Consider the following 24,112-nt stretch of genomic DNA (forward strand, 5'->3'; position numbering starts at 1 on the left):
CAGAAACAAAGTTTGCCACTGCTGGCCAGGCCATACCAGTCTCTTTCCCTTGCCTTCCATGTGGGAGACTCCACAGCAAAGCAAACCCTTGGAGGGCTTGGCCAAGAGGGTGCATCTTGTAAGCTGTTTTCTGCCCTCAGACACCCAATTCAATACCATCAGTAGCCCTTGCCCTGCAGCCCACACCACTGCTAACTCTCCAGTCTTTCCTTTTGAGGCATAAGTAGGGGTCTTGCTTTGCAAATATACCCATTTCTATCTCTTACAAGCTAAAGGCTTAGATGCAAATGCTTCACCCCAGGTGAAGATCCTCCCCCTGTGCCCTGCGGAAAACAAATAAGATTAAGAGAAAAAGCATAAACATACAGCTTAGCACTCGGGCTCCCATGGTGCAAAACAAGCTGCTGAGGCTTATAGGGCAGAAAGTACAGACCCATCCTTCTTACTCTTTACCCAGTCATATTCAAATTCCCCAGGTGTGGCAAATGAAACCTGGGAGTACTTCAACCAGCCAGAAACACACAACCCCCCTTGCTCCAGCCAGCTTTTAGGACAAACCAGTTCTCCTGTTTTTCAAATACCCAAATTTCCATAGAGCCAAAAGGGCCAGAGGTCAAACTCCAGTGAAGAGCTGATGCAAAACAGCAGTCTTCCCTAAAGGGGCCTCTACTTGCTCCTCATTACATATATTCATAACACCACAAATTGTTCCAGGTGGTATAGCAGTAAAATAATGTGTTTATCTTCCACCACCTCTTAGAAATTAACCTATGCGTAAACAGTGGTAGCAAAGTGAGACCAACCAGCCTAGCAGAGTAAACTGTTCACCCTGTAGGCAGAAGTTGCACACACACACTCACCTTCAAAGCCACCTCATCTTGCCAGCCTATAACTCTAAATGAGTTTAGAGCAGACCATGTAACAGCACACTCTATCAAGTTTTATAAAAACACTTTTAGATACTTTTCCTCCATATTCCCTGACTCTTACAACTTAAATAGTCAAATTTTCTGTATAGACAGTTCAGCAGAAGGATAGCAGACCAGCACCAAAGGGAAGTAACAGGTTGGGAAGTCAGAATGCATTTGCTGTCTCTGGGTATAAAACACTTTAAGATAAAGCTCATGTCAATGAGTTTTTGCAATTTATAGACAATGACAGAGATAGTACCAAGTTATTCAAACCACAGCAGGAGAGAAGGTGGATTTTATACTTACACACACTTTGGAAGATCTAACATTTGTTGCAATAATACTTTGGAAAGGTTCTCAAGAGGAGAAAAAAAAAGATAGACAGAAACAGTGGTTCACTTCTGTTTAATTAGAGATGGTTACAAAGTGACAGACACACATTACAGACTTGTATATGTGCAGTGATCCATTCCTGAAGCATACAGTTCATAGAAGGTTCCCAATGGATGCAAAGTCAGCTCCATATTTTCTTTGAATCTTCTTTGTAAACTGAATGCTATAAAATTAAGCTAGTTACTGTTACTATTACTTGCATGCATTAAAATGATGCACATACTTACCAGTCTCTCACTTCTCAAATTAGATTCAACATCAGTATTTTGCCACCTGTCTTTCGAAAAAGATCAATGACCCCATCCCTTTCACACTACTTACGCAAAAGCGGTATCAAGTTACAGAAAACACCTTCACAACACACTGAGAGGGGACACAACTCCATCACGTGCTTTAAGGTACTTTAAGACGGTAGTAAAAACAGTCTGGAGTCTGGGTTCGCCACACAGCGACCAGAATCTGAAGGTGACCTGGGTGTTATTAAGCAGAATTCTAAAGGAAATAGTGTGAAATGACTCACTGTTCCATGTATTCCTTATCAGAACTGGGAAAGAAGACTCCTGAACCACATTAGAGTGGACAGCTGGTGTAACGGTGCATCAGAAGTTGAGCTACAACTTAAGAACGTCCACCTGGATATGAAAGCTCTGATTCCTGTATTGTTTTGGTCCCATCTCAAAAGAAAATAAGCTTTATTCTAGGGAGAAGTACTATAATTAATTGCCATTAAAAGCTTCACAAAGAGATGATGTTCTACCAGAGCTCACATTAGGATCTACCATGGACAAATGCACTTTTTGTTGAAAAAATACTAAAAAACACCACTATTCTTTGGTTATCCCCACTGATCGCCAAGCTGGTGTACAAGTAGTGCAGGTCATCATCCAACCACTGCCAAAACTGAGACTTCACAAAGTAATTCAGCAGCCAAAGCAATCAGTTACTTATTCCAACTTAGTACAGAGCATTGCATTAAGCATCAACTAGGGCCGACCACAGAAGTTAAAAAGAAGATGCATACATTCTGTTAATAGGACAATGACCTCACAGCAAGGTATCCCTGTTTTTCATGCATATCTGCCGTTAAGATTTAGGAAATACAGGCAAACGGAAGTTATACAATTTTATTGTACAACTTGCCTTCTTTTTCTAGGGAGAAACACCTATGCAACATTATTCAAAAATTTGCATGTAGCTAGTTTTGCAAAGCAATTTAGTGTGAGTAACAGAACTGATGCAGAGAAGATGCCACAAGATGGGCTTCAAGTGTAATTATTCTAAAGCCTGGGAAGATACAATCCCCTTGAAAAGTTTTATGTTAGTAGGGTGAATTCTGCAGTGTCAGGTAACACTTCAAAATTCTAAACTAAGCAATACTGATGGAAGCATCAGGTCTCTCATGAAACCACTCTACGCAATTCAGATGTGCTGACAAACTGACGTGTCTGTTCAGCTGCCCCACTAGTGTGATCTTCCCAACACCTAGTTTCTATATAATTAGCCACTAATGATGTCAAAAGCCCCTCAAATTCACCATGTGGTAACATGCCCTTGAGAAGTGAATTATTACATCCATCTGTGAAAATATACTATGTACTACAGCACAGCAAGTTTTTATCTCCTGTGCTGATATGTAAGTATGAAGTACACAAAGCTTAACTAAAAACGTGCAGATATTCTGGAGAAGGCTGCATCTTTTAGCCAATCACAAATGATCTCTCCTATTTTCTAAGGTGTAAAACACTCCATAAAATAAACAAAAATTAAAAAAAAAAAAGCCAAAATTTCCAGGAATATGGAATAGGGCAGAAGAAAAACAAAAGAGGCAGAGCAGTAACTCTAGAGTAAGATAAAACAGCTGGGCAAAACCACATTTGCAAGAAGCCTCTGAAGTGCTGAAATGGACTAACAGAAAACAAAACAATAAAAGCAGAGAACAAGCAGATCCTGGCTTACCAGCCTAACAAAGTAAAACCTGTTGTTAGGAGACAGTATTAACAATGACTAAAGAAAATAAAAATTACTGCTATGGATTCTTACCAACACAAATGCTTATTCCCCAACACATCAAATACAGTATCCTATAACTGGTTCACTGGTAAAACAGCCTCTTTTTTTAATACGCATGTTACTGAAGAAGTAACTTCAACTTTAGATCTTCATGCTTTTCAGTAACACCAATGGCTATCTGTTAAGTTTCTGTATTAAGTTTTCCTTCTACGTGGTTGCAGATGTTACCAACAAGTGTAGTTAAAACCACTGCAGATATTAAAAAAAATAATCTAGCTGTTCACTCACTACTGGGAACAGTGGTAGATAACAGATACATTCACATTGCAGAGACCAAAATTCCCCTCATGTATTTAAGTGGTATCATTTGAACAAATTATTTCAAATAGGAACATCAGGTACTTACAGATTAAACTAACCTGTACTGGCAGTGCTGTGGAATTTTTCTTCTCTACCAGTAAGTAGCAAATGCTGAAATTCTGCTGCTAGTTAACAGAAACACAAATTGTATTAAACCAAGAAGTTTCACCCAGAATTTAGTTTTTCATTTAAAAAGCTGCCAAACTTCAATTACCACAATTTGTTGCTTAAGAAAAGCATATGAAGTAAAGGCAACCGTAAAACTACTTTCAATTTGCCCTTAATTTGCTGCCATAAGTTTAACAAGGTAATCCTGTTGCCTACCGCAAACAAAAGAAATCACAATACTTACATTGCCAGGTTCCTTCATTAAACAGTCTCAAAGTGTGTTTTCTTATTCTAGACTTTACAAATGAAAGAGCAAAATGTATTTTCTTCCACTAAAATTTAGGGGAAAGAAGCTGAAGAATTCAGTGCAAGTAACATATATGCAATTAATTCAAAGAAAAAAAAAAAGTAAAAAGCTCTGCATGACATCTTTATCTCAAAGGATTATGTAATTTCCTAAAATGGAAGACAGCTAATCAGCTACCTTTGGCTGTATGGGATTAATTTCTGATAATTCAAAGTGCTGTCGGCAACAACCATTTATACACATTGGCTATTAAGGGCAGCAGAAGCTGAAATTCTCCACACAGCCCCTTTCTGAATAGCACTTGAGAACACAGTTAAGGTTTAGACAAAAGAACTAAGACTTGAGGTGTCAGAAGTAAGAATCAGTAAAGTTACTGTGAACTTGCTCAAAAGGTGCAAGCGTAAACACCAACCCTCACAGCCAGTTCATACCATGGACTGACTCATCAGAATGCTATGAAAAAATGACTAAGGACAACATCCTGGATCCTGGGGTACAAGCCTCAAACTGTAGTTTCTTCTACTAGAGCCTTAATGAGACTGCACTCTGACAGTCAAGAGGCTGCATAAAGCTGCTGTTCACAGCGTGTAAGAAAACTCTCACAAAGGTTCTCCTAAAACTTCAAAAAAGAATCTCATACACATTACACTGTAGAATCACTTCAACTCTATCTTGATCCCTTGGAAGGCTGCCTCAAAGCTTTTGTTGAACTAGTATTTACCTACCCCCACCATTACAGGAAAATATGGTAGTCACCAATAGCAACATTTTACAGAACCTGGTCACTACCATCATTTCACTTGTCTGATTATTCTGACTCCAAATGTACAGACTTTTTAAAACATTATTCTGGAAGCAGCCTATTCCTCAGGCTACAATCTTCATTAGGCAAGGCACAGAACACATTATGAACTCATCACACAATTCTAAAACAAGCCAAAATCTCATGCGTTACACACTTTATTTGCCACATGTCCCCTTTGCTTCTCTCGTTAAAAACAGTGGGTGCAAATTCACTCAATTTAGCAGAGTATCAGTAATTCCTGCCCTTAAAAAAAACCAAACATTAAAGGTCATATACCTCTACTTAAGCTTTAACCCCACCCCAAGCTCCAAGACCAACTTCCATTAGTACCTATAAAAGTCACTAAAACACAGTCATCAATAGAAAAGAAATTCCACAACCAGTGAGATGTATGACTTCATGATACACAGACTGCTGCTATCCTGACAGCTGCAATACTGACATGTCAGTAAAAACACACCACTGGCCTTCAAAATAAAGAGATCTCTTTTACAGTGTCAATTTTTTTTGGTCAACTATCCCCCTCAGATCCACACAAGGAGGCAGGGAGGAAAACATCACTAACAGAACTTCACAAAAAGAGCAAAATGTGAACCATGTGCACTGGATGAGGATTCCACAAATTGTTTTCAAGATGTCAGGCCAGCTGGTCTAATAGCTGAAGAGATACCCCCAGCAAAGAGCACAGAGCCAATATGCCACTCTTGTGAATAGAAAGACTTCAGCACTTCATTGCACATGGCTCTTGAAGGACAAAACAAAAAGAAAAATAAAAAAAATCACATCGACTTGCTACAAATTTAGGGACAACCATTAGTGTGTGGTAACAGATCAGAGTAACATGAATGTAATCTGCTCAAGCTACCAACTCCCAAAGAGGGAACAAGACCAAAACCTGGTCCTGTCCAATCCTTTAGAGACTCATAAGAAAGGAGAGCAATGCAAAGGATGGAAGTGAAGCATGTGTGAAGTACCCGCCAGAAATAACAAATGATACTTGCAGTGCAGCAGGAAAACTCGAAGAGTCAAAACCCCTGTAATTCGTACAATGACACACTGTGGAGTTGTCTTAATGTCAAATGCATCTTTCCTAAGTAGGGAGCATGAAATTTGTCTTGGAATTGTCTATAAGCACCTTCAAGAAAAAAATATCCACAGCAATGTTGTGTGGAGTAATGCTGTTTTGCTCACAAATCATGCCAAAACACAAATAATTGGGTCATTTGCTCCTAAGTATTAGTACACAGAGCTTAAACACAGTGAAAACAGGAACTGCATCTGGAGACACTTCTTCCATGAGTTTATCAAACCTAGATATCATCAACAAAAACAGATCCTTGTCTCTGAACTGGAAACTTTTAGCTGTCACCAGGGTGTCAATTTATAAAATATAACCCAAGTGTGGATCCAAGTAGGGTACTCTACTGTACACAATATGCATCTGAATTTCAGCTTTCTGTGTTTGACAGCAAGCTGATTTATGAGAAGCCAGATAAAAACTACCTAATGCTGCATCAGTCTTAAACAGAAACTGATAACAAAGTTCAGTATCAGACATCTGAGATTTGCCTGTGTTTGAGTTTCCAAGAGATTCAGATAGTTAAAGCAAGAAGTACAAGCCATACAGCTTTTTTTGTTAGTTTCATTACACATTCTAGGGAGATAAGCACTAAGCCAGATGCTCCCACAGACTAAAAACGTGAAACAAATACTAGCTGCAGTAGTGTATTTTCACGTGGTGTTCTCATCTTCACTGTGATCAAGGGTAGCACCACAACAAGAATTAGAAAAGCAACACCACACTCAGTAATCATTTTGAAACCATTAACAGAGGACATGCCAGTTTTCCAGTCAGACTGGACTATTTGGGGGGGCTTCTATAGGAAAAATGCAAAGGGCAGAGCACAAACAGGAATGTGAAGTTCACTCTTGTAACTGTGAATCTCAACTCTGTCTTTTAATTAAAGTTACTGGAAATTCACACTGGGGTTGTTACTTAGCAGTCTATCCTCATCAAAAAACACTACACATTTTTAAAATACTTCAAAAAAAAAAAAAAACAAAGTTATAAAACCAGACCCCAAATTTGTTAGTTTCCTATTTCACTGCTGACAGGCTGCATGACCTCTATGGACAGAACTTGTTCTTCTGAAGCTGAAGCTGTCTTTAAGCAACTTCAAGCATTCAAAGCTAATACATCTGAATGAATGAGCAGCAACACTAAAGCTCATTTTTCTCAGCAAAGGGTAAAAGGTTTTGCTAGTCACTGTGTGAAAGAAGGAAGTTCACATAAGCATATATGGAAGCAAATTTTGAACATGCAATAAAATTTCACAAGGTTTCAAAAAAGCACAACTTTCTGTATTGCTGCAATAGACAAAATGTTGAGACATTTTGTGTGTTTGAGAGACTAAGGAAGAGATTTTTCCTGCAATTGATGAACTAAATCTGCACCATTTCTCATTTTTCTATTCTTCTTTACCAGCTTGAATCTCTTACTTCTTCACAGGGCTCTACATTAATATTTGTTCTGGTGCAGCTCGCATATGCAGCAGTATTAAACCTCCTCCAAACTGTATTCTGTAATTTAGACTACACAACTTTATGACTATAAATGTCACTTACTAGCTAAAACCTAAGTATTTTAAGTACTTTGACAGATATGTCTCCTCAAAAGAGGAAACATTAGTAATTGCTATTTACATGACACTAGTTCAGAGACTACACAAAGTCACATCACCAAACCCAAAACCAAATACCGCACAAATGCAATGCAGGGGAAGAGGGGGAGGGGGCAGTGTGGCTGAAGGACTACCTGAGCAGCTGCGAAGGAACCGTGCTCCGGAAAGAGAAAAGGTACCCAAACATCTTAAAACATGTTCCCTCCCCCTAAGACTCTTAAAAACACAATGATAATAAAAAGATAAATATTAATATAGAGCCCATCTACCAAAAGAGAATAAAAAAAACCTAAATTAAAATAAATTTAGGGGCCTTCACCAAACTTGCTGCAAGTTTGGGGACATAAATATCCAACAGCCATAAAGCTGTGAAAGCCCCCAGAATGAATAAAATAAATCCCACTTGCCTCAGACTGAACAGGGCAACACTGAGACTCTGCCTCAGCCTGTCCTATGGCAGGGCTATAGGAAGAAGAAAAATTTAAATTTTAGAAAAAACATGACCCAATTAAGTGAAAGACATGCATTCAAAGTCAACAGAATTCCAGTGATCAAGCTAACAAAATGATTGCTATAGCACCTATTTTGGTAGGCCCCAATTTACAGCCTGTAGCTATACCTGAATTGGACTAGTTTGCTTTGTATCTTGATCAATGGAACTAAAGTCAGTTGTCTTGGGGCACTTTTCCCATAACTGACAGTATTTACTGTACTAGTTCACAAAAAGTAGAGTTAAAGATCCCACCAGCCACTGGAAATGTTCACCCTCACCTTAGTACTTATGTAGAAGCTAGACCAGTACAATTATTAAGACATTTACTATTACATTTAAGTGTCTTTAATTACCACTTTAAATTGCAGCGCCAGCTCATGGACTGGTATATCAGAGTCCCAATTTAACTGAAGAGTCATAATGCCCTTCTTGCTCTTTATAAAACTGAAGTAACCTTGTTTGCAGAATTCTTTGATTCCTATCAAGTAACTGCAGGTTATACATTCTTTTCAATTTTATCCAAGTTTTCAGAAAATAAGTTATATGGTTCTATGTAAGTACTGTTCAAGAGCTCCGTATGCTAAAATAATTGAAGAAACCACAGAGGGCAGATGCAGCTAAATGTTTCTAGAAGCTTGTGTATATTCTCTCATGCATGCACAGAGCGAGGAGTAGTTATCCACTGAAATTATAACATATATCCCAGCCTCAAATTTATTATCAGCACCTAAAAATCTCCTCTGTAGAAGAATAAGAAGTCCTTTTTAGTCTATACCAGCCAGCTAAATCTTACAGATTTTATTTAAAGCAAACTTTGCCAAAGGCAGGAAGATATTCCACAGGAAGCACAGGACAGTCTTATCAAGACTTGGGAAAGCCCAGGCTTCAGAAGATTCCTTCAAGCCAGTATCACCCCTTTTGCTCTAAAACTCAGATGCGAGATCAACTTCTCATAATGATATTGAGAGACCATGCTTAAAATAATTTAGAACCTTTTAAACAAGTCCTGGATGCCATAAACTCAAAGTATTTTGCTAAATATTTTCCCACCTGAACATTTTCTTCCAGCCTGTTTTTTTGTAGTCAATGTTTGCATTACATTAAAATTTAAGGCTCGATCAAAGCCCACTTGCAAGTTTTAACTCTAATGTAATATCTGCCATGGCAAATTTTGGCAACAACTGAAAAATAGAGGTTTTCCCTATGAATTGTATCAACAGGGTCCTGCACCAGATATGACAGATGCTTTTCTGTAATCAGAAAGACTCCTGCAATTTCTTTCCATGGAGAGATTAACTAAAGCAAAAAACCTGTTTGCATGGCTGCATTACATCAGGGATTTTGCTGGCCCAATCATGTTGATTAAACTTTGTACTATAAATCAAGCCTTAGTTTTTATGCAAGCAATTACAACATTCCAATTAGCTTTCCCCTTTTGGGGAAAATGCACCATAAATCCAACCCTCTGAAGATTAAGAAGCAGTATCCAAAGAAATGAAGGCAGACACCAATAGACAACATATGCACTGAAATACCTGCCTGCTTACAGAAGAGCTCAAAAAAGAGACACAAGAGTAATTAAAGATAGCCACATTACAGCTCTTACAGCACAGGAATGACAGGAGCAGGAAAGTACATATCCACACAAAAAAGCATGGAGAAATCCTCCACCTGCTTGTTAAAGATTTATTAGAGTCCCATATAAATAATATGTGGCAGTACTTGGTTGAGGAATTATCATAACATTACTACAAAGGAAAGTTCAATCTTAAAACGCATCCAAGCTCTAAGTCTATGTAGTATTACTGGCCACAAAATGGTGCTATTATTGGAACAATAAGACATTCACTATTTAAAAGACAGGAATTCTTAATACAACTTGCAGAATATGCTGAGTTAACAGTACATGCAGTAAGGTTTTAAAGTATTTATCCCAGGAAAAGTAGGGGTCTGAAAACAACATACAGAAAGTTAAGGAAAGACACCAAGAGAAGGTATTTACTTTACTAGGGGCAGGAGGAGAAAACAGCCTTACAGCAGCAACGCGATCTTCAGAAAAATCAAGTTCTACAGGTTTAAAAGCAGAAGTTCAGATCAATTTATAATCTATTAATTTAATGTGTACTGTTACAAAAAGGATGAATGCAAGACATTGTAAAAATCTCTCCAGTGTTTTGTAACTGTCCTTATTAGAAAAATAGAAGAAAACTAGAGTATAAAAGCACTGCTTAAGCAAAACAGGTTTATCTGTTAGACTTCTGTATAAAGCAAGATGAAAAGCTAATGAAAGATCTGACATCAAGGCTCACTCAGCACATTCACAAGACAAATGCTGCACATCTGACAGGTGATCAGCAGACACCAGTGATCAGAGAGAACTGCTTCTCAATAGAGGCTTGGAGTTATGGTCTTAAAACTGCTAAACACTTCAGAAAGAGCACTTCAGAATTCTTAATAATTACACTAAGGCTATTCAGCTGCAATGGGACTGCAGCAAACGCTCTAGTGCTTTCATGAGCCATTCCATGACCCCAGATTTGAAACTGAGATGTACTATTATAATGTACCATTTTAGCTGCACTGTATTTCTGGATTATTAAGGGACAGTACAGATTTAAGACACATGAGGTACTTCAGTGCAGCTAAAACCCCCCAAGACTTGCAAGAAAAAGAGCCATAATGCTCCGTATTATAATTAAGTAAAAACTCCATCTACAAAACATCCATGAAACATTAACTGACACAAAAAAACTGATAATCTTCCTAACCTACCCTAGAAGAAGAGATATCCCCATAAGTTAAAGTGCACAGATAGGGCTTGAGGCTGGAACATGTATTTAAAGTTGACCTGCAAATGAAAAATTCACCACTCCTTTTTTGCCGCCTGCTGTGAAGAGACCAGGGAGCCTCTTGCTTTCCCTCCAAAAAGTCTGGCTCTATATTTTCATTCTCATCAGAAATACAACATACTAACATAATGATGTTACACATTCAGAGAATTACAACCATGACAGTAACTTATCACTCTACTCTTACAGAGGGGAAGACCTCTCCAGTAACTGTTCTTAGTACTGATTAAAAGGTCTGACACTTCTATTAAATGGCTCAAGAAACTCGGGCATCATCTGATCACAGTATGCAACTGATGGTTTATCTTTCAGACTGTTGAGAGCTGAAATTCTGAACATATGAAGTAAAAATATACCATATAACACATTACTCTTGTCCCTCTGTCTTTTATACACTGGGAACGTGAAGCTACTCTTTCTCTTTTGCAGGTCAACTTCAATACAGAAATTGGAAGTCACTCACCCATGTGACATGCACCTAAGCTTCTAGAAACCTTCATCTAAAAGGCTCCTGAAACTCATTTCTGTTTGCACATTAAAAAGAGTCAGCTGAAGAGTGAACTAACAAGACACACCTGGCACTAGGATGCATCTTAGAGCAATCACTTCTACATCCTACAAGTAAGTGCCAGGACTAGAAATCATTTAGAATTTATTAAGGACAAGAAAGCACAAATGAACAACCATATGCATTAAGAGAAGTTACAACCAAGACTTAAGATGTGCCTCCTGCAGCCTCATTTTTGAGGAGTCAGTTAATAAGTGTACAGGTCTTTGTCTACTAAGAAGTGCAGCTAAGGAGTGACTTAATTTTAGAACAAGGAATTCAGATTTTACTAAAACAGCACCAATAACTGCGTTCACTACACCAACAGCTACCATGGCATGCATCTGTACAAACCTTTCAGGCAGTTGTCCACAGCTGGTCATGAATAAAAAGGCATATAAATTTTTCTCTTCTTTTATTACAATGAAGTTTGTAACAATACAGAAAAGTCACACGACCTTAGTGGGTCAGTTTACTTAAACCCTGAAACAGGAGGAACTCTAAATACATTAAATATTGTTACAAGTTCAGACTTAAATGTACAAGTAGTTGGGAACAGTTACAGCCCTCACCAAACTATGTTGGGGACATGAAGTCCAACAGCACTTGAAGTGCTGTGAAGGCATCATTTCACAAATAGCAACATAATGTTACAGAACTTGCCTTTAAGGTGGTATGTTCATGTAATTCCAGCGCCTTCACAATTTAACGAACCATATTTACTATACTTCACTTCTAAAAACCTAGATGAAACATGAAAAAGAAGCCATACAGTATAAATTGCAACATCAGGAAAAGTTCCTGTTATTATTCCAAATAATTTTTTTCCCATGTAAAATAAGAATGTCCAATAGCTCCTTGCATGTGGGAAGATACTTATTTTTTTAAAGTCACAATGAAGCCTTAATTGACGGAAGCTCGGCTATATTAACAGCACAAGATGAGAAAAGGTTTAATCTCCAAACCTATTAGAGCGTGTGTAGTAGCATCAGTAGCGGCCACCCTGCGACATTACAGGAGGTCTCATTCCCATTGGAGGTCGAGGAGGTCCACTCTGGTAAGGGGGCACCATCGGAGGTCCCTGACCATATGGAGGCATCGCTCCAGGAAGATATCCTGGCATGCCCTGATGATGAGCACCATACTGACCTACAGACAGAACATTTAAGATGCAAAGAAGATTTTAATTAAATAAGGGGCAGAAGCTGCATTTTGTGAAAAGCTTCACCCACCTCCCCCTGACAGCAGATGTCACCGTAAGTTTTAGAAGAGTTTCTAGCATAGACAAATCTTTACAAGAAAACAAAGCTGGGAAACTTATGATTACCATGAGGTGGCATGGGAGGTCTCATTCCTTGTTGTTGTGGAGGAATTCCTGGCTGTGGTGGCATCATACCTCCAATTGGTCCAACTTGGGGATTACCCAAAGAAGCCTGTCCCGGTCGAGGAAGATTGCGCTGATACTTGGGCAACTGTGCCCTTCTCTCTTCCTAAAACCAGGAACAGACAACTGTAACAGACTGCAAGCCTAAAACTCCCCAAAAGCAAAGTAAATAAAAGTGTAACAAAGTAAATTACCAGCACTAAACTATTTCAACTAGGAGTTCAAAGACCGCTACTAGAACACTACACAGTAACATTTGGATTTTTCTCCCTTCCTTCCAAGTTACTGTATTATTACCAGCCAATCTAGCATTTCGCACACAAGCTCTCTTCCTTCCTCAGCTGAAGAAAGCCTTTTCCCTACAAGCTGAGACAAAAAAGCCAAACAAATCTAAAGATATATAAACAGAAACTAAGGTTCATTTGTTTAATCCATAAATTCCATATTTCTAACTGCTGTAATAGCACCGAACCACCTCAACTATTAAGTCTTCTGTCCTACACTCATTACCTATATCTATTTAACTTCACACTTAAGTCACAAGAGGAAAAAGTCGGTACTATATTTTGGGTTGAGTAATTTCTTGGCTAGATCTACAGCAAGAACACTGCAATATGCCAGTGAGCACCTTGCAGCTGAAGACGTTTTCTCAGTACATGGTTCTATGACATTAATTCTGCACAGCTTGTACTCTCACCATTAATAAAATACATATAACACAGACTACAGAAGAAAATGTATTAACCAGCCATATCAGCATAAATAGCATGTTCCAGTAAGACAATGAAAACATTTTAACTTACCAGTGATATATCCTCATCTGGATGGATCAACTTACTGGTTGCACTGGTGGTTGTGAGGGTAGCAGGCTTACTTGTTATCGATGTAGCTGGTTTAGCTGCAGTACTGTTTGTCGTGCTAGTGGTTGAGGCTGTAGACTGTGTGTAAGCAGGGAATGTAGGTTTTGGGGGTTCTGTTGTTGTTGCAGGTGTAGAATTCAAAGGTTTGAAATCAGTACCAACTGGACCTGGAACAGCTGCTGCAGCCTGTGAAACAGAGAGATCAGTATTTATTTCTCAAAGCACAAAAGACCTGAAGCGATGTCTGTTAGACCTCTGAAAACTTCCAGTGAGATATGTAATTATAACAAGTTCGACAAAAGTAAAGTTCAGCTTGATTGCATACTAGTGCAACTGAAAACATGACAAAATAAAACCCAGTATATACACATATACATAAATACACACTGGAAAGTCTAAGACTTGCAGGTCAAAACCCACAACTAGAAAAAAAAGAAACAATAACAAAAAGACCCCCCCCCACTATCAAATTTTTTACCTCAAATACCAATTTCTGTAAATGTCTAAATCTTTCCTGAATCACTGTTCTATTAAGAGGCTCTAAGGATAAATTCATTGTTCTCTCACTAAATGAGCATACTTTAGCAACCATTAGTGTACAGTACAGCTCAAAGTGTTAGTATTCATTAAAATTAGGTATTTAAGAAATGTTTGAATTAAATATTTAAGAAAGCTCTATTATGTCAGGGTTTTTAAGCGTTCTCTCTATAAAAACTCTGCAGTATGGTCACAAACTTACTACGTCTCTCTACAGATCTTTAATCTCACTTGGGAATGAATGATCTGCTGAAGACAGGTATGAGGTTCACTACAGATTCCAACATTTCACCTTTCCTACTTTTTCCTCAATAAAACTTAGACAAGTGTGCTTTACCAAGCTTTCTGTGGAGACACAGCAATCTCCAAAGCAAGCTTTAGTTATGAGAGAATGCTTTCGTTTCCAGTCACAATTATCTGACCGTTCCAATCAAAGTATGTCAACTTTATGCACATAACTCAAATTACAGAATTCCCTACATTATGATGTACCATAAACAACATACACTAAAAAAGCCTTCACCATGCATCAAGCTAATCACTGCCCACTAAAATGCATTTAACTGCTTTCATGCTTTTTTAACCCTTTAGAACCAGGATGTAACATTTCATTCTTTCATTCTAAGAAAAATTGGGCACTTTGACATTGCTTATTAAGATGTAACTCTCAATCCAGGACTCTGCAGTTTTACCAGCTAAACATAATCAGGAATATACCAAGAGATTATCTGAAGATGTTTAGTCAATTTTAGATTTTACAGAACGGTCCAAAGGGTTAAGTTGCAAAGCAATTTGTTTTTAACTGTGACTTCCTGCGTACTTGTGCTGTGCTAGGAAACAGAGCGTTAGAAGATGCTGACAGACTTTCTGAATTGGAGGAAGCTGCACTTGAGCTTGTGACAGGTGTCCCCATCTGTAGCATAAAAGAAAGGAAATAGTGAAAAGTCTCCAAACAAATGGGTGGAAAGTATCCAGATGAAAGGATATCTTATGCTAAGTCTTTTCTTACAAAAGGATTGTGGGTTTGCAAATAAGTATTTTCCCTGCAGAAGTCCAAAATGCAAACAGCACACTATGAAGGCTTCTGCAACACACTTGAAAGCAAGTAAAAACTTCAGGACTTACACACAACAAGTGCAATCAAAGCGTAGAGGTCACAAGCTACTCCCCACTTCCCTCCCCAAAACATTTAAATGAATTTTTGCTACCCTAACTTACTCCTAAACCTTTTAAAGTAAAAAAACTCCTAATTCAGGCAATGTTTAATCAATTTAACAAAGCTACAAAATATATTAGTCCATCTATGGGTAGACAGCCCATTATGAAAAGAACAGGAGAGAACAAGTCACGTCAAAATTTATACTTGGGAAATTTTAGGTAAAGTTCTATGTAACCAGGTTCCGGTAGCTGACTAACACAACCCTTTGCCCACCCAAAACACCCTTATAAATGACAAACTAAAGGGATTAGAGAAAGAAGTGTTTTGCCTACTCCTTTCTTCCCCACGTGCTTACAGAACTTCTGTTTGGTTTCATGGCTGTTGTAAGACAAACAAAAGAATCTTTTAAAATTTATTCAAGCACTACACTGAATTAAACTTTGAATCAAGACAAGCAAGAGACTTAACCAGTCATTTCTTGGGCCTCCTAAATAATAAAGGAGAGACACTGTTGACACAGTGGCAATTTGAAGACTATAACAACAGATTCCAGGCTGTGAGGTACCTTACCTGCCCTGCACTTGGGAAGAGTGGTTTAGTAACTGGAGGCTGGGGAGCAGGTGCAGATGCAGCAGGAGCTGGAGGCCTGTTAAGTATTCCTGGTGCTGTAACAGGCTGCGCTTGTGTCATTGGAGGCATCCCAGGACGAGGACCAACAGGCGGTGGCATACCTACAAACAACAAAGAATTGGAAACATCAGGCTGAAGGAGATTTGGAGAATTCTTTTCACAGTACTTTTTAGAACAAAGTCTACCCAAAGAAAATGTATTTTTAAGGCAATAGCAAAATAAAACATGACAAAGGGTAATGCCAGCAGTCACCTACTGACATCCATTCATAGGCAGTAACCTCAAACACTTCAGACAATACCGAAGTTTTGTTTTCAACTAGAGCTTCAGTGATGTTTACACAAAGAAGTTTAAATCAATGCAATTAATGCAGCTGCTGCTGACAACATACCATGCCTATGCTGCCAAGTGCAGGGATAAGACTGCCACAAAATGCAGCAGCTGCAGCCATTATGAACAGTATCACAACCATCATTGAAACACACATCAGCTTTGCTGTTGAGTCACAGTGCAACAGTGACACAAGGCTACTTTTGTAGATAACTACAATCACAATACATGCACTTTGTATGCACAGAGCCCTACGAGAAGTTCAAAGATTATAAATTAACAGCTCACATCATTTCCATCATGTTACTGTGCGGGATTACTAGGCTGTAACTAGTGAGAAATACAGGTGAATCGGCAAATCTCAAGCCACCACAGCATAGCTGCTGGTCAGGTGGAAGGAACACTGAGAACTTAAGGCTGCTTAAGAGCTATACAAGCTCAACTAACATCTCTTCTAGCTATGGCAAAAGGCCAAATTCCAGTTAGCTCCTTCACACAGGAGGTTCAGGACTTGAGTGTATTACCAACATTATTTCTCATTTCCCACAACATTTTCAATCATTACAATTTTCCAGCTGCAGCCATATTAAGAGGATGGAGAGCAGGCAACACAAAAGCCACAAGAAAGTGCAGTAAGAAAAATATATTCTGCTTTTTATCTTCACAGTGGCAATAAACACAATTTTTTTTTTAATCAAAACCTATAAACCAAGCCCTTCATCTGTGCACAAGAGTGGCTTCTGTGGCAATCAATTCACACCAAGGTAATAGCGTAAGTCTGTATATTCTTTATATAAATCCTAAATCTCAGTGAAAAGAAAGAAATACAATTTAGCTCTCACCATAGTACGAGTTTGACAGCCCCGACCTACCTGGTGGCATACCAGGCATAAGAGGTGGTATTCCTGGCCCAGGAGGCATCATTCCACCCATCGGCATCATCCTATTGAACAGAAAATAAGCACTGGTATGAACACTAATGATAAACTGTTAAGAAAACTGGCATATACCTGTATTAGATAGAAAATTTATGGTAGATACATCATTTCAAGAACCTCTCAACAGAAGAGATTCAAAACCAGCTCATTCCACAGTTAAAATGTTTTTCTTCAAGAATGACCATAAATACTGAAAATCTCCCAAGCACCTGAACTTACTGCAACTTCATTTCTCAAGCTTTTAGTATTCTATTTCCAGAATATGTCCCTCTTGACATCCATTTCAGACTATTGGTTTTATCAGTGTTCCAAGAACCTGATTTCAGTACACTCAGAAACACTGAAAGTAGAAACAGCAGCTAACTCCAACCACATTAAAATCGCTGTACATCTGCTATTGCTCCCTCCTGACACTGCAAGTCTATTCGTGGATATAGCACCCTCATTCTATATAAACATATTCTCATTCCTCTAGTGAACAGCAGACAACCCAAATGTGTAAAACTATACACAAAATACTGATAAAAGGAGAGCAGAGAGCACAGCGTAAGAAAGTCTGAGTTTCAATTACAGTAAATATTCCCTATACTAATGATAGAAAAGTGGACTTGTTTAACAAGTCCTTAGTATGGCATATTTTTCTTTCATATTAAAAACAGGCTTGGGTTTTCCTTCAGTTTTGGGGTTTTTCCTGCCTCTACCACAAAGGAAAAACATGACTGCTACTGCTGAACCCAGGACACAACCCCCACCTCCAATTTTGGTTTTTAGGTCTGGGGGTTTTTACTGATACCTGGAGGAAAAAAAAAAACGGTCTGTATTTCCTAACAAAGGTAGCATCTAGAAGACTCCTTTTATCTTATGTACTAAGCCACACTATAAATTAATAGATGTTCCCCATACATACAACCCTTACTATAAGCTAATTTCTTCTGCACAGGGCTGCGACAGTGTCTAAAACACTACGCTTTTAAACTGGCAAGTTATAGATGATTACGTACAACTCCTCTACAAGAAATACACCACGTGTAGCTTAAGTTTGATGAAAATTTCCAAGACACTAGACGCTGGATTAGGGAAAGAAATAAAGTAATGCTTAAATTAGCAATAGAAGCAGCCAAGTGCAGACCAAAATCCCGCTGAGAAGCAGTTTGTCTGATAAAGTCAAGCCACCTTCACCACTGCTGTTTCAAAATTGAAAAGATTGCCGTAACAGGTGAGCATTAATTCTGCAAAGCAAACTGGTGCCCGGGCTCTACTTTTAGTCTCATCTGCCACCGCTGAAAAGGAACCCCCAATGCAAAAAAAAGCAGTAATGATTGGTAACACAGCACCATCACCGCTTTATTAGGTCAATGGCTGGAGAAAGTAGTCAGTCTTGCCACCCACTTTGACAACTGTTAGATTCCCGCAAAAGCAATGGGTGCTCACTGCCTGCTGCCACCAGAAAGAGCACTGAGAATCTGCAGGAGTAGTGCTAGAACTCAAGTGTCACAGAATTTTTGGCAAGTTAATGTGTGTCTTTTCCTAGATGACACTACATTCACCTGAATGTTAATGAAGAGATTAAGGAGGCCAAGGCACCAGCAAGACTGAGATGATTCTGTTGTTTCTACGCAGAAAAGCTACAGTCACGATAACCATTCACATGATGGTCAACTATGTCATGGTATTTTAATTCAATGACTCTTAAAACAACATTTATGTCTCAGCAGAGAATAACCTTTCATCTCAGTGAGCTTTCAAACTTAGAAACAAAGTTCCTGCAGTATGCCCTACAGCATAAAGGATTAAGCACATGGAACTCAAGAGAGGCTGCAAGCCCTTAAGAGTGTATTCTGCTAATATTTTGTAGAATATGTTTCTCAGAGATTTGCAGTATTCATTTAGATGGAGCATAAAAACTTCACATAGTACATAACAGCAAAACCCAACCATTTTCCCCCAATTCTTAGGCAATATTCAGAGGTTTTCAGTAAGACAATTTCAAGCTTATCAAAAACATGACATAAAATGGCATAACGAATGTACCTAGAATTACATTAATGAGATGCTTACATGTTTCCACCACAAAATGACTGCATGTATTTTCTCTGTTGATGTAATCTGCGAAAATTTATGACAAAATCAAAAATCTAACTGTGATTTTCCAAACACATTGTGACAGGGGATGGTGTCAACCCCAAACAAGCATAAAAACCACAACATCTTACTTTTGCCCAAAATACAAGAAAAATATAAACCATCCAGTATCCTTATCCTGTTAGGTTAATGACTGGTAACCAGATTTACAACATACGCGCAACACACAAAAGAACAGTGTTTCACAGAAGGCTCTAAACCAACACACCAAGACCATACATGATTATACTACCACCCAATAAAGTTAGGAGAAAGGCAACATACTTTATACACAAACTCAGAGTTTGGCCATATTTTTAATGTTGGTTTACAGCCATCCACTTCTTTGGTTATCTTAAGGTTACAGTGCACAGAGATTCCTACGTGCATTTCTCTAATTATCTTTTATTTTTCTCAGTTTAAAAAGCACAGTTTGAACATGTAATTGTAATATTAAGTCTTTCTTGCTACTCACCCCGGTGGCATTCCAGGCATAACTGGAGGCATTCCAGGCATCATAGGTGGAACACCTGCCATTAATGGTGGTATACCTAAAAAGAAAACCACATTTTGAACAACTCCAGCAATACCCAGTCAGTAACAAATATCACTTAAGAAATTTAGATGGGATAAATGCTTTATAGGAAGCTCTACAAGACTGGGAGTTTCCTGGAATAGCACTGCTTACAAACAATGCAATATAAAATATTATCTGCAAATCTGATTTAGATTCCTTTTTCTCAGTCCTGCAAGAGTTTTCTTAGCAGTCTCCAAAGAACATGTGTTAAAATGGGCAGATTATCCTTCCAGCACACAAGCAGCAAGTGTTTCTACTCAGCTTTTCAGTGATTAGCTAAGACATCTCACCTGGAGGCATCCCTGGTGCACCTGGCACAGGAGGCAAACCTGGTTGTGCCATTGGGGGAATGTATCCCTGCTGGGGCTGAACTTGCTGGGGTTGAAATGAAGTTGAAGCTGCAGATTCATCATCTTCATATTCATCAGAGTCATCCTGTTGTTTCTTTTTCTGGCTCTCTGCTGAAGAATACAAATGACAGTCAAATAACGGTCAAACTGAAGGCAAATTGTATTCTATGAAATTCATTTTCTCTGGGTTATTCTAGTTGGAACAAAACAGTAAAATTCAAATCTTATGAGCATGTTCAAAAATTCATTGAATTACAAAGAAGAAAAATTATGTAAGCCTACCTATATGTTCAAACAATAAAGGGAAGGGAAATGACTCACACCATAATGACCCTCAACATACCTGGGGACCTTCATTCATGCTGTCCAGAATAAACCAAAGCAGTTCAAAGAAAGGTACACTTAAACAGCAAATAAGTATAAGTATTTGAGCATCATCAGGCTTGTAGCACCCTGCCCTTCAAAAATAAAATCACCACCTCCATATTCATTAGGTAATTGTCAGAGCTGCAAAGGCAAATGCAGCTACTTCTGAACAGGAAAGGAAAAACATCTCTCAACTTTCTATATGACTGGCAAATGTGTCAGAGAATGCACTAAATCCAACCCTTACTCTTCTGAGAGGTGAGACCTGTGTAACACAGCTAAGCTTAGTATCAGTAAGAAACAGACTAGGAAATACGAGGTAGCTAGCTAGATTGTACATTACCCTGAGTTTTTTGTTCAAGTAACCTCCTCCGTTCCTCCATATCTTTTTCTGGAATGCCCTCCATACCATAGATTTCCAGTTCAATGTCTGTTCTTCCAGGAATCGCATTTGGAACAGCATCTATTGTTTCCTTATGTACCTAAAGAAACAAAGAAAAAAATGTCCTCCTGACCACTATTCAAATAAATTGCACATGCTCATCAGCCAGCTTCAAGACAAACAGGAAGATCCTTCATGGGAAGGATCGCTCTGGCCAACCATGTTATTAGCGTGTACTTCCTCATCACTGTTAATTATTAGTTTCTAGAACTAGTTTATATAAACTTGTCTTCTGAACTAGTTTATATAAACTTGTCACCAATACAATTCCTTCACTCCTACACCCCCAAAATGACAGCAGAAACCTCTACTGCACACTTCATGACTGCTGACACAGCAGGACTCCTGCTCTGGAGACACACCATTGCTGTCTTTTTCTCATCGATTTCTAAGACTGGAAGCTCCAAACCCCCACCTTTATAAGTCCACTCTTAATTCCAATTCTAGATACTGTTAAGAAAAGCTCATGTAAGTCTAAAACTTCTTACCTGCATGCAATGGATAGCTAATCCAGGTCCTGTATACAGTTTCTTATGACATATATGGCATTTAAAGTGCTTTGCTTTTTGATGCTGTATAAGGATTTTTTCATCATCAAAATCCCTGTTACAATACCTATTGAAGACTGTTAAGGAAACATTTAATCCTGAAAGTGACCCTCTATCTAACACTAATTAGCATCACTATGATTAAATTAAAAAAAATAAACTCCACCCCAGGAAGCATCTCTGAGCATTCAAAGCATGACAAATATTTCATGGATGTCTGTAACCAGACATACCGTTGAATATTTCCCTCTTCAGATTGGTGCAAAACTGGTAAGACCTGTGCACGTAATCAGAATCATCATTTGACTCCATAATCTATTTGACAACATGCTTTTCAAGTCCGAGCTATTTCTAAGTGGACTCATTCCTTCTCTACATACCTATAGATTAAAATAAAATTGCTGAAGCACTAAAGGAGAAATAGACTTGAAATCTACAAAAGTGACACTAAATACTTAGAAATGCCTATTTAATAACAAGCATCAATAGCCAATGGTTGTAAAAGAGAACAAAGGTTTTCAGTAAAATTCCCTTCCTTCTCCAGCTATCCGACCATAAGTTCTTCTGATGCCGCATAATTTGCTGCAGACATTAAAGAATTCTGGTTTTAAACAGAAATATTTTAAGCAAAGGACTATGTGGACACCTATGCGACAGAAGAGTCAAAATGCAATTTCTGCAGGTCAGCATTAATATTTCAGCAAACACTTCACACGTATCTTACTACACAAGACAAATACACATTTGTTATTTACTGGCTGCTCCTCATTTACACAACATGTTCATCACCTCCACCAAAACCTTAAATATGTTAATATCTAAAATGGAAACAGAAATGCCTTCCAACATAAACTGGTAAAAGATCTCAAAGCTTAGAAATTCCTTTATTAAACAATTTTAGACTGGGCAGAAGCACCACCACCACCACCCCAGCCCCCACAACAAAAAGGAGATTGCAAAGGAGCGATCGAATGAAAATACACCAGTATTTTTAGATACCGAGAAATTATACATGACTCTGATGCAACAATTACAAATATAAAACCCCTCCACCCCCCAAAAAGGAGTTTTTACAAGTCTCTTACAACCACATCCGCCCCACTTCGGGTGTTTACGAGAGGCAGTTTTCTTCCGTTAAGATCCTTCCCACAGTGAAAAAAGACGGTTCTCCATTTCCCCCCCGACCCCAGCAACCCCGAGAGACCTGGCCACAGGAGAGCCAAGGTCAGAGGCCCGGGCGGCTGCGGCCTGCCCTGGCTTCATAGGTCGGACATGAGGCCGGGGCCGAGGCCTCAAGCAACGGAGGCGGGAGCGGGCGGACTAGGCCGCGGGGTGGGGAGCAGGGGAAGGACAAGGGCCAAGCTCCATCCCCGCGCTGAAGAGCTCGGAAATGAACCAAGACCAAGCACAGAATCAAACCGTAACAGGGGTAGCGAGAAAGCAAGCGCTCTAATCCGGCAGTAAGGAGCCGGGGGAAGAACGGGAAAAGTCGGCACAGAGACCCGACCGGGCCAGGCCGTTCCCCCACCCCGCTCCGCTCCCCACACCCGCCTCGTCCCACAGCGAAGGATACCAGCACCAAGGCTTCAGCTGCTTCTTCTTCTTACGGCCCATGGCGGCAGCGCCCCTCACCTACACGGAAAGAAAACAGCCGAACTTTTCCCTCCGGAGCCGCAACGCCCGCAACAACCCCTCACAGAAACGAGCGAGGCAGGCACAAAATGGCCGCCACGCTCCCTCCTGGCGCTACCGCCCCCGAGCTCCCAGCCTGCACCGCCGCGCTGAAGGCAGGGTGCCCGCTGACGCGCTCCCTCCTCCTCTCGGGTTGCCCCATGGCGTCTCGCGGTGGCGCCCGCCGCCATTTTATCGCAGGGGTGGCGCTGAGGGGGTTGTGGTTAATGTGGAGGAGAAACTGGCTTTTCCCTGCGGAATCAGGCGGGCTAGGAGCCGCTGCCTCCTAACGTGGCCGGGTTACACGGTGTTTTGGTGGCGGTTACGTGTGCCCACATAGCTGGCTCTTGGTAGGGAAGCCTAGGGGTGCGAGGGAGCCCAGCTCCTCGAGAACCCCTAGAACTGACGCGGAGCGCCCGCTGCCTGGCCAGGGGCTGGTACCCCAGCGCAGGTACATCCCGTTAGGATGCGTCAAGTATCCCCGCGGCTTCCTGCAGTGGCCCTGCCGCAGACTGGAGGCGAGAGCAGCCTGTTAGTCATGAGGCTGAGGTAACGAATGTGCTGTTTAACAGGAAAGCAGAGTAGGCTTTACAAACCAGGCAGCGCAGCTCAGCCTGCCAGCGGTGATGTGAGCAGGTCCAGCCACGCTCCTCGCCCCACTCGCCCTTCCTCCTCCTGCCGGGCCCGCTCGCTGCCTGCCCGCTGCCGTGGGTACACCCACTGCGGGGGGAGCAG

The 24,112-nt window shown here is 39.8% G+C and overlaps 1 protein-coding gene across 12 annotated transcripts; it reads right to left on the reverse strand.

Moving 5' to 3' along the window:
- Window positions 1–6,617: 6,617 nt before the first annotated feature.
- ZNF207 (zinc finger protein 207) lies at window positions 6,618–23,476 on the reverse strand. 12 transcript variants are annotated; one of them, XR_009963596.1, is made up of 14 exons: window positions 23,280–23,476; window positions 21,647–21,773; window positions 21,060–21,198; window positions 20,291–20,461; window positions 19,899–19,974; window positions 19,361–19,408; window positions 17,207–17,307; window positions 15,975–16,135; window positions 15,066–15,158; window positions 13,652–13,894; window positions 12,792–12,954; window positions 12,430–12,613; window positions 12,128–12,207; window positions 6,618–8,037 (listed from the first exon to the last, which is right to left on the reverse strand). XR_009963596.1 is itself a non-coding variant. In XM_062612682.1 (13 exons), the coding sequence occupies exons 1-12, from the start codon at window positions 23,318–23,320 to the stop codon at window positions 12,453–12,455; spliced, it is 1,524 nt and encodes a 507-aa protein (XP_062468666.1). In that variant the 5' UTR covers window positions 23,321–23,476; the 3' UTR covers window positions 11,863–12,207; window positions 12,430–12,452. The 12 variants fall into 12 exon arrangements, 11 of the variants coding, with proteins under 11 accessions (XP_062468666.1, XP_062468667.1, XP_062468664.1 ...); XM_062612682.1 differs by lacking the exon at window positions 6,618–8,037 and having other exon boundaries at window positions 11,863–12,207; XM_062612683.1 differs by lacking the exon at window positions 6,618–8,037 and having other exon boundaries at window positions 11,863–12,613; window positions 20,291–20,458.
- Between the last annotated feature and the right edge of the window lie 636 nt (window positions 23,477–24,112).

Source organism: Pezoporus occidentalis, unplaced genomic scaffold (assembly GCF_034315485.1).
Source record: "Pezoporus occidentalis ecotype Australia unplaced genomic scaffold, CSIRO_AGI_Poc_V1 ctg160, whole genome shotgun sequence".
Lineage (NCBI taxonomy): Eukaryota > Metazoa > Chordata > Aves > Psittaciformes > Psittacidae > Pezoporus > Pezoporus occidentalis.

Coding starts and splice junctions, on each gene's coding strand:
- ZNF207 (XM_062612682.1), bottom strand. CDS start 23,320: ATGGGCCGTAAGAAGAAGAAGCAGCTGAAGCCTTGGTGCTG. Junction 19,975..20,290: donor TGCACCAGGGATGCCTCCAG/GTGAGATGTCTT, acceptor TTTTCTTTTTAG/GTATACCACCATTAATGGCA. Junction 15,159..15,974: donor TCTTCCCAAGTGCAGGGCAG/GTAAGGTACCTC, acceptor TTTATGCTACAG/ATGGGGACACCTGTCACAAG.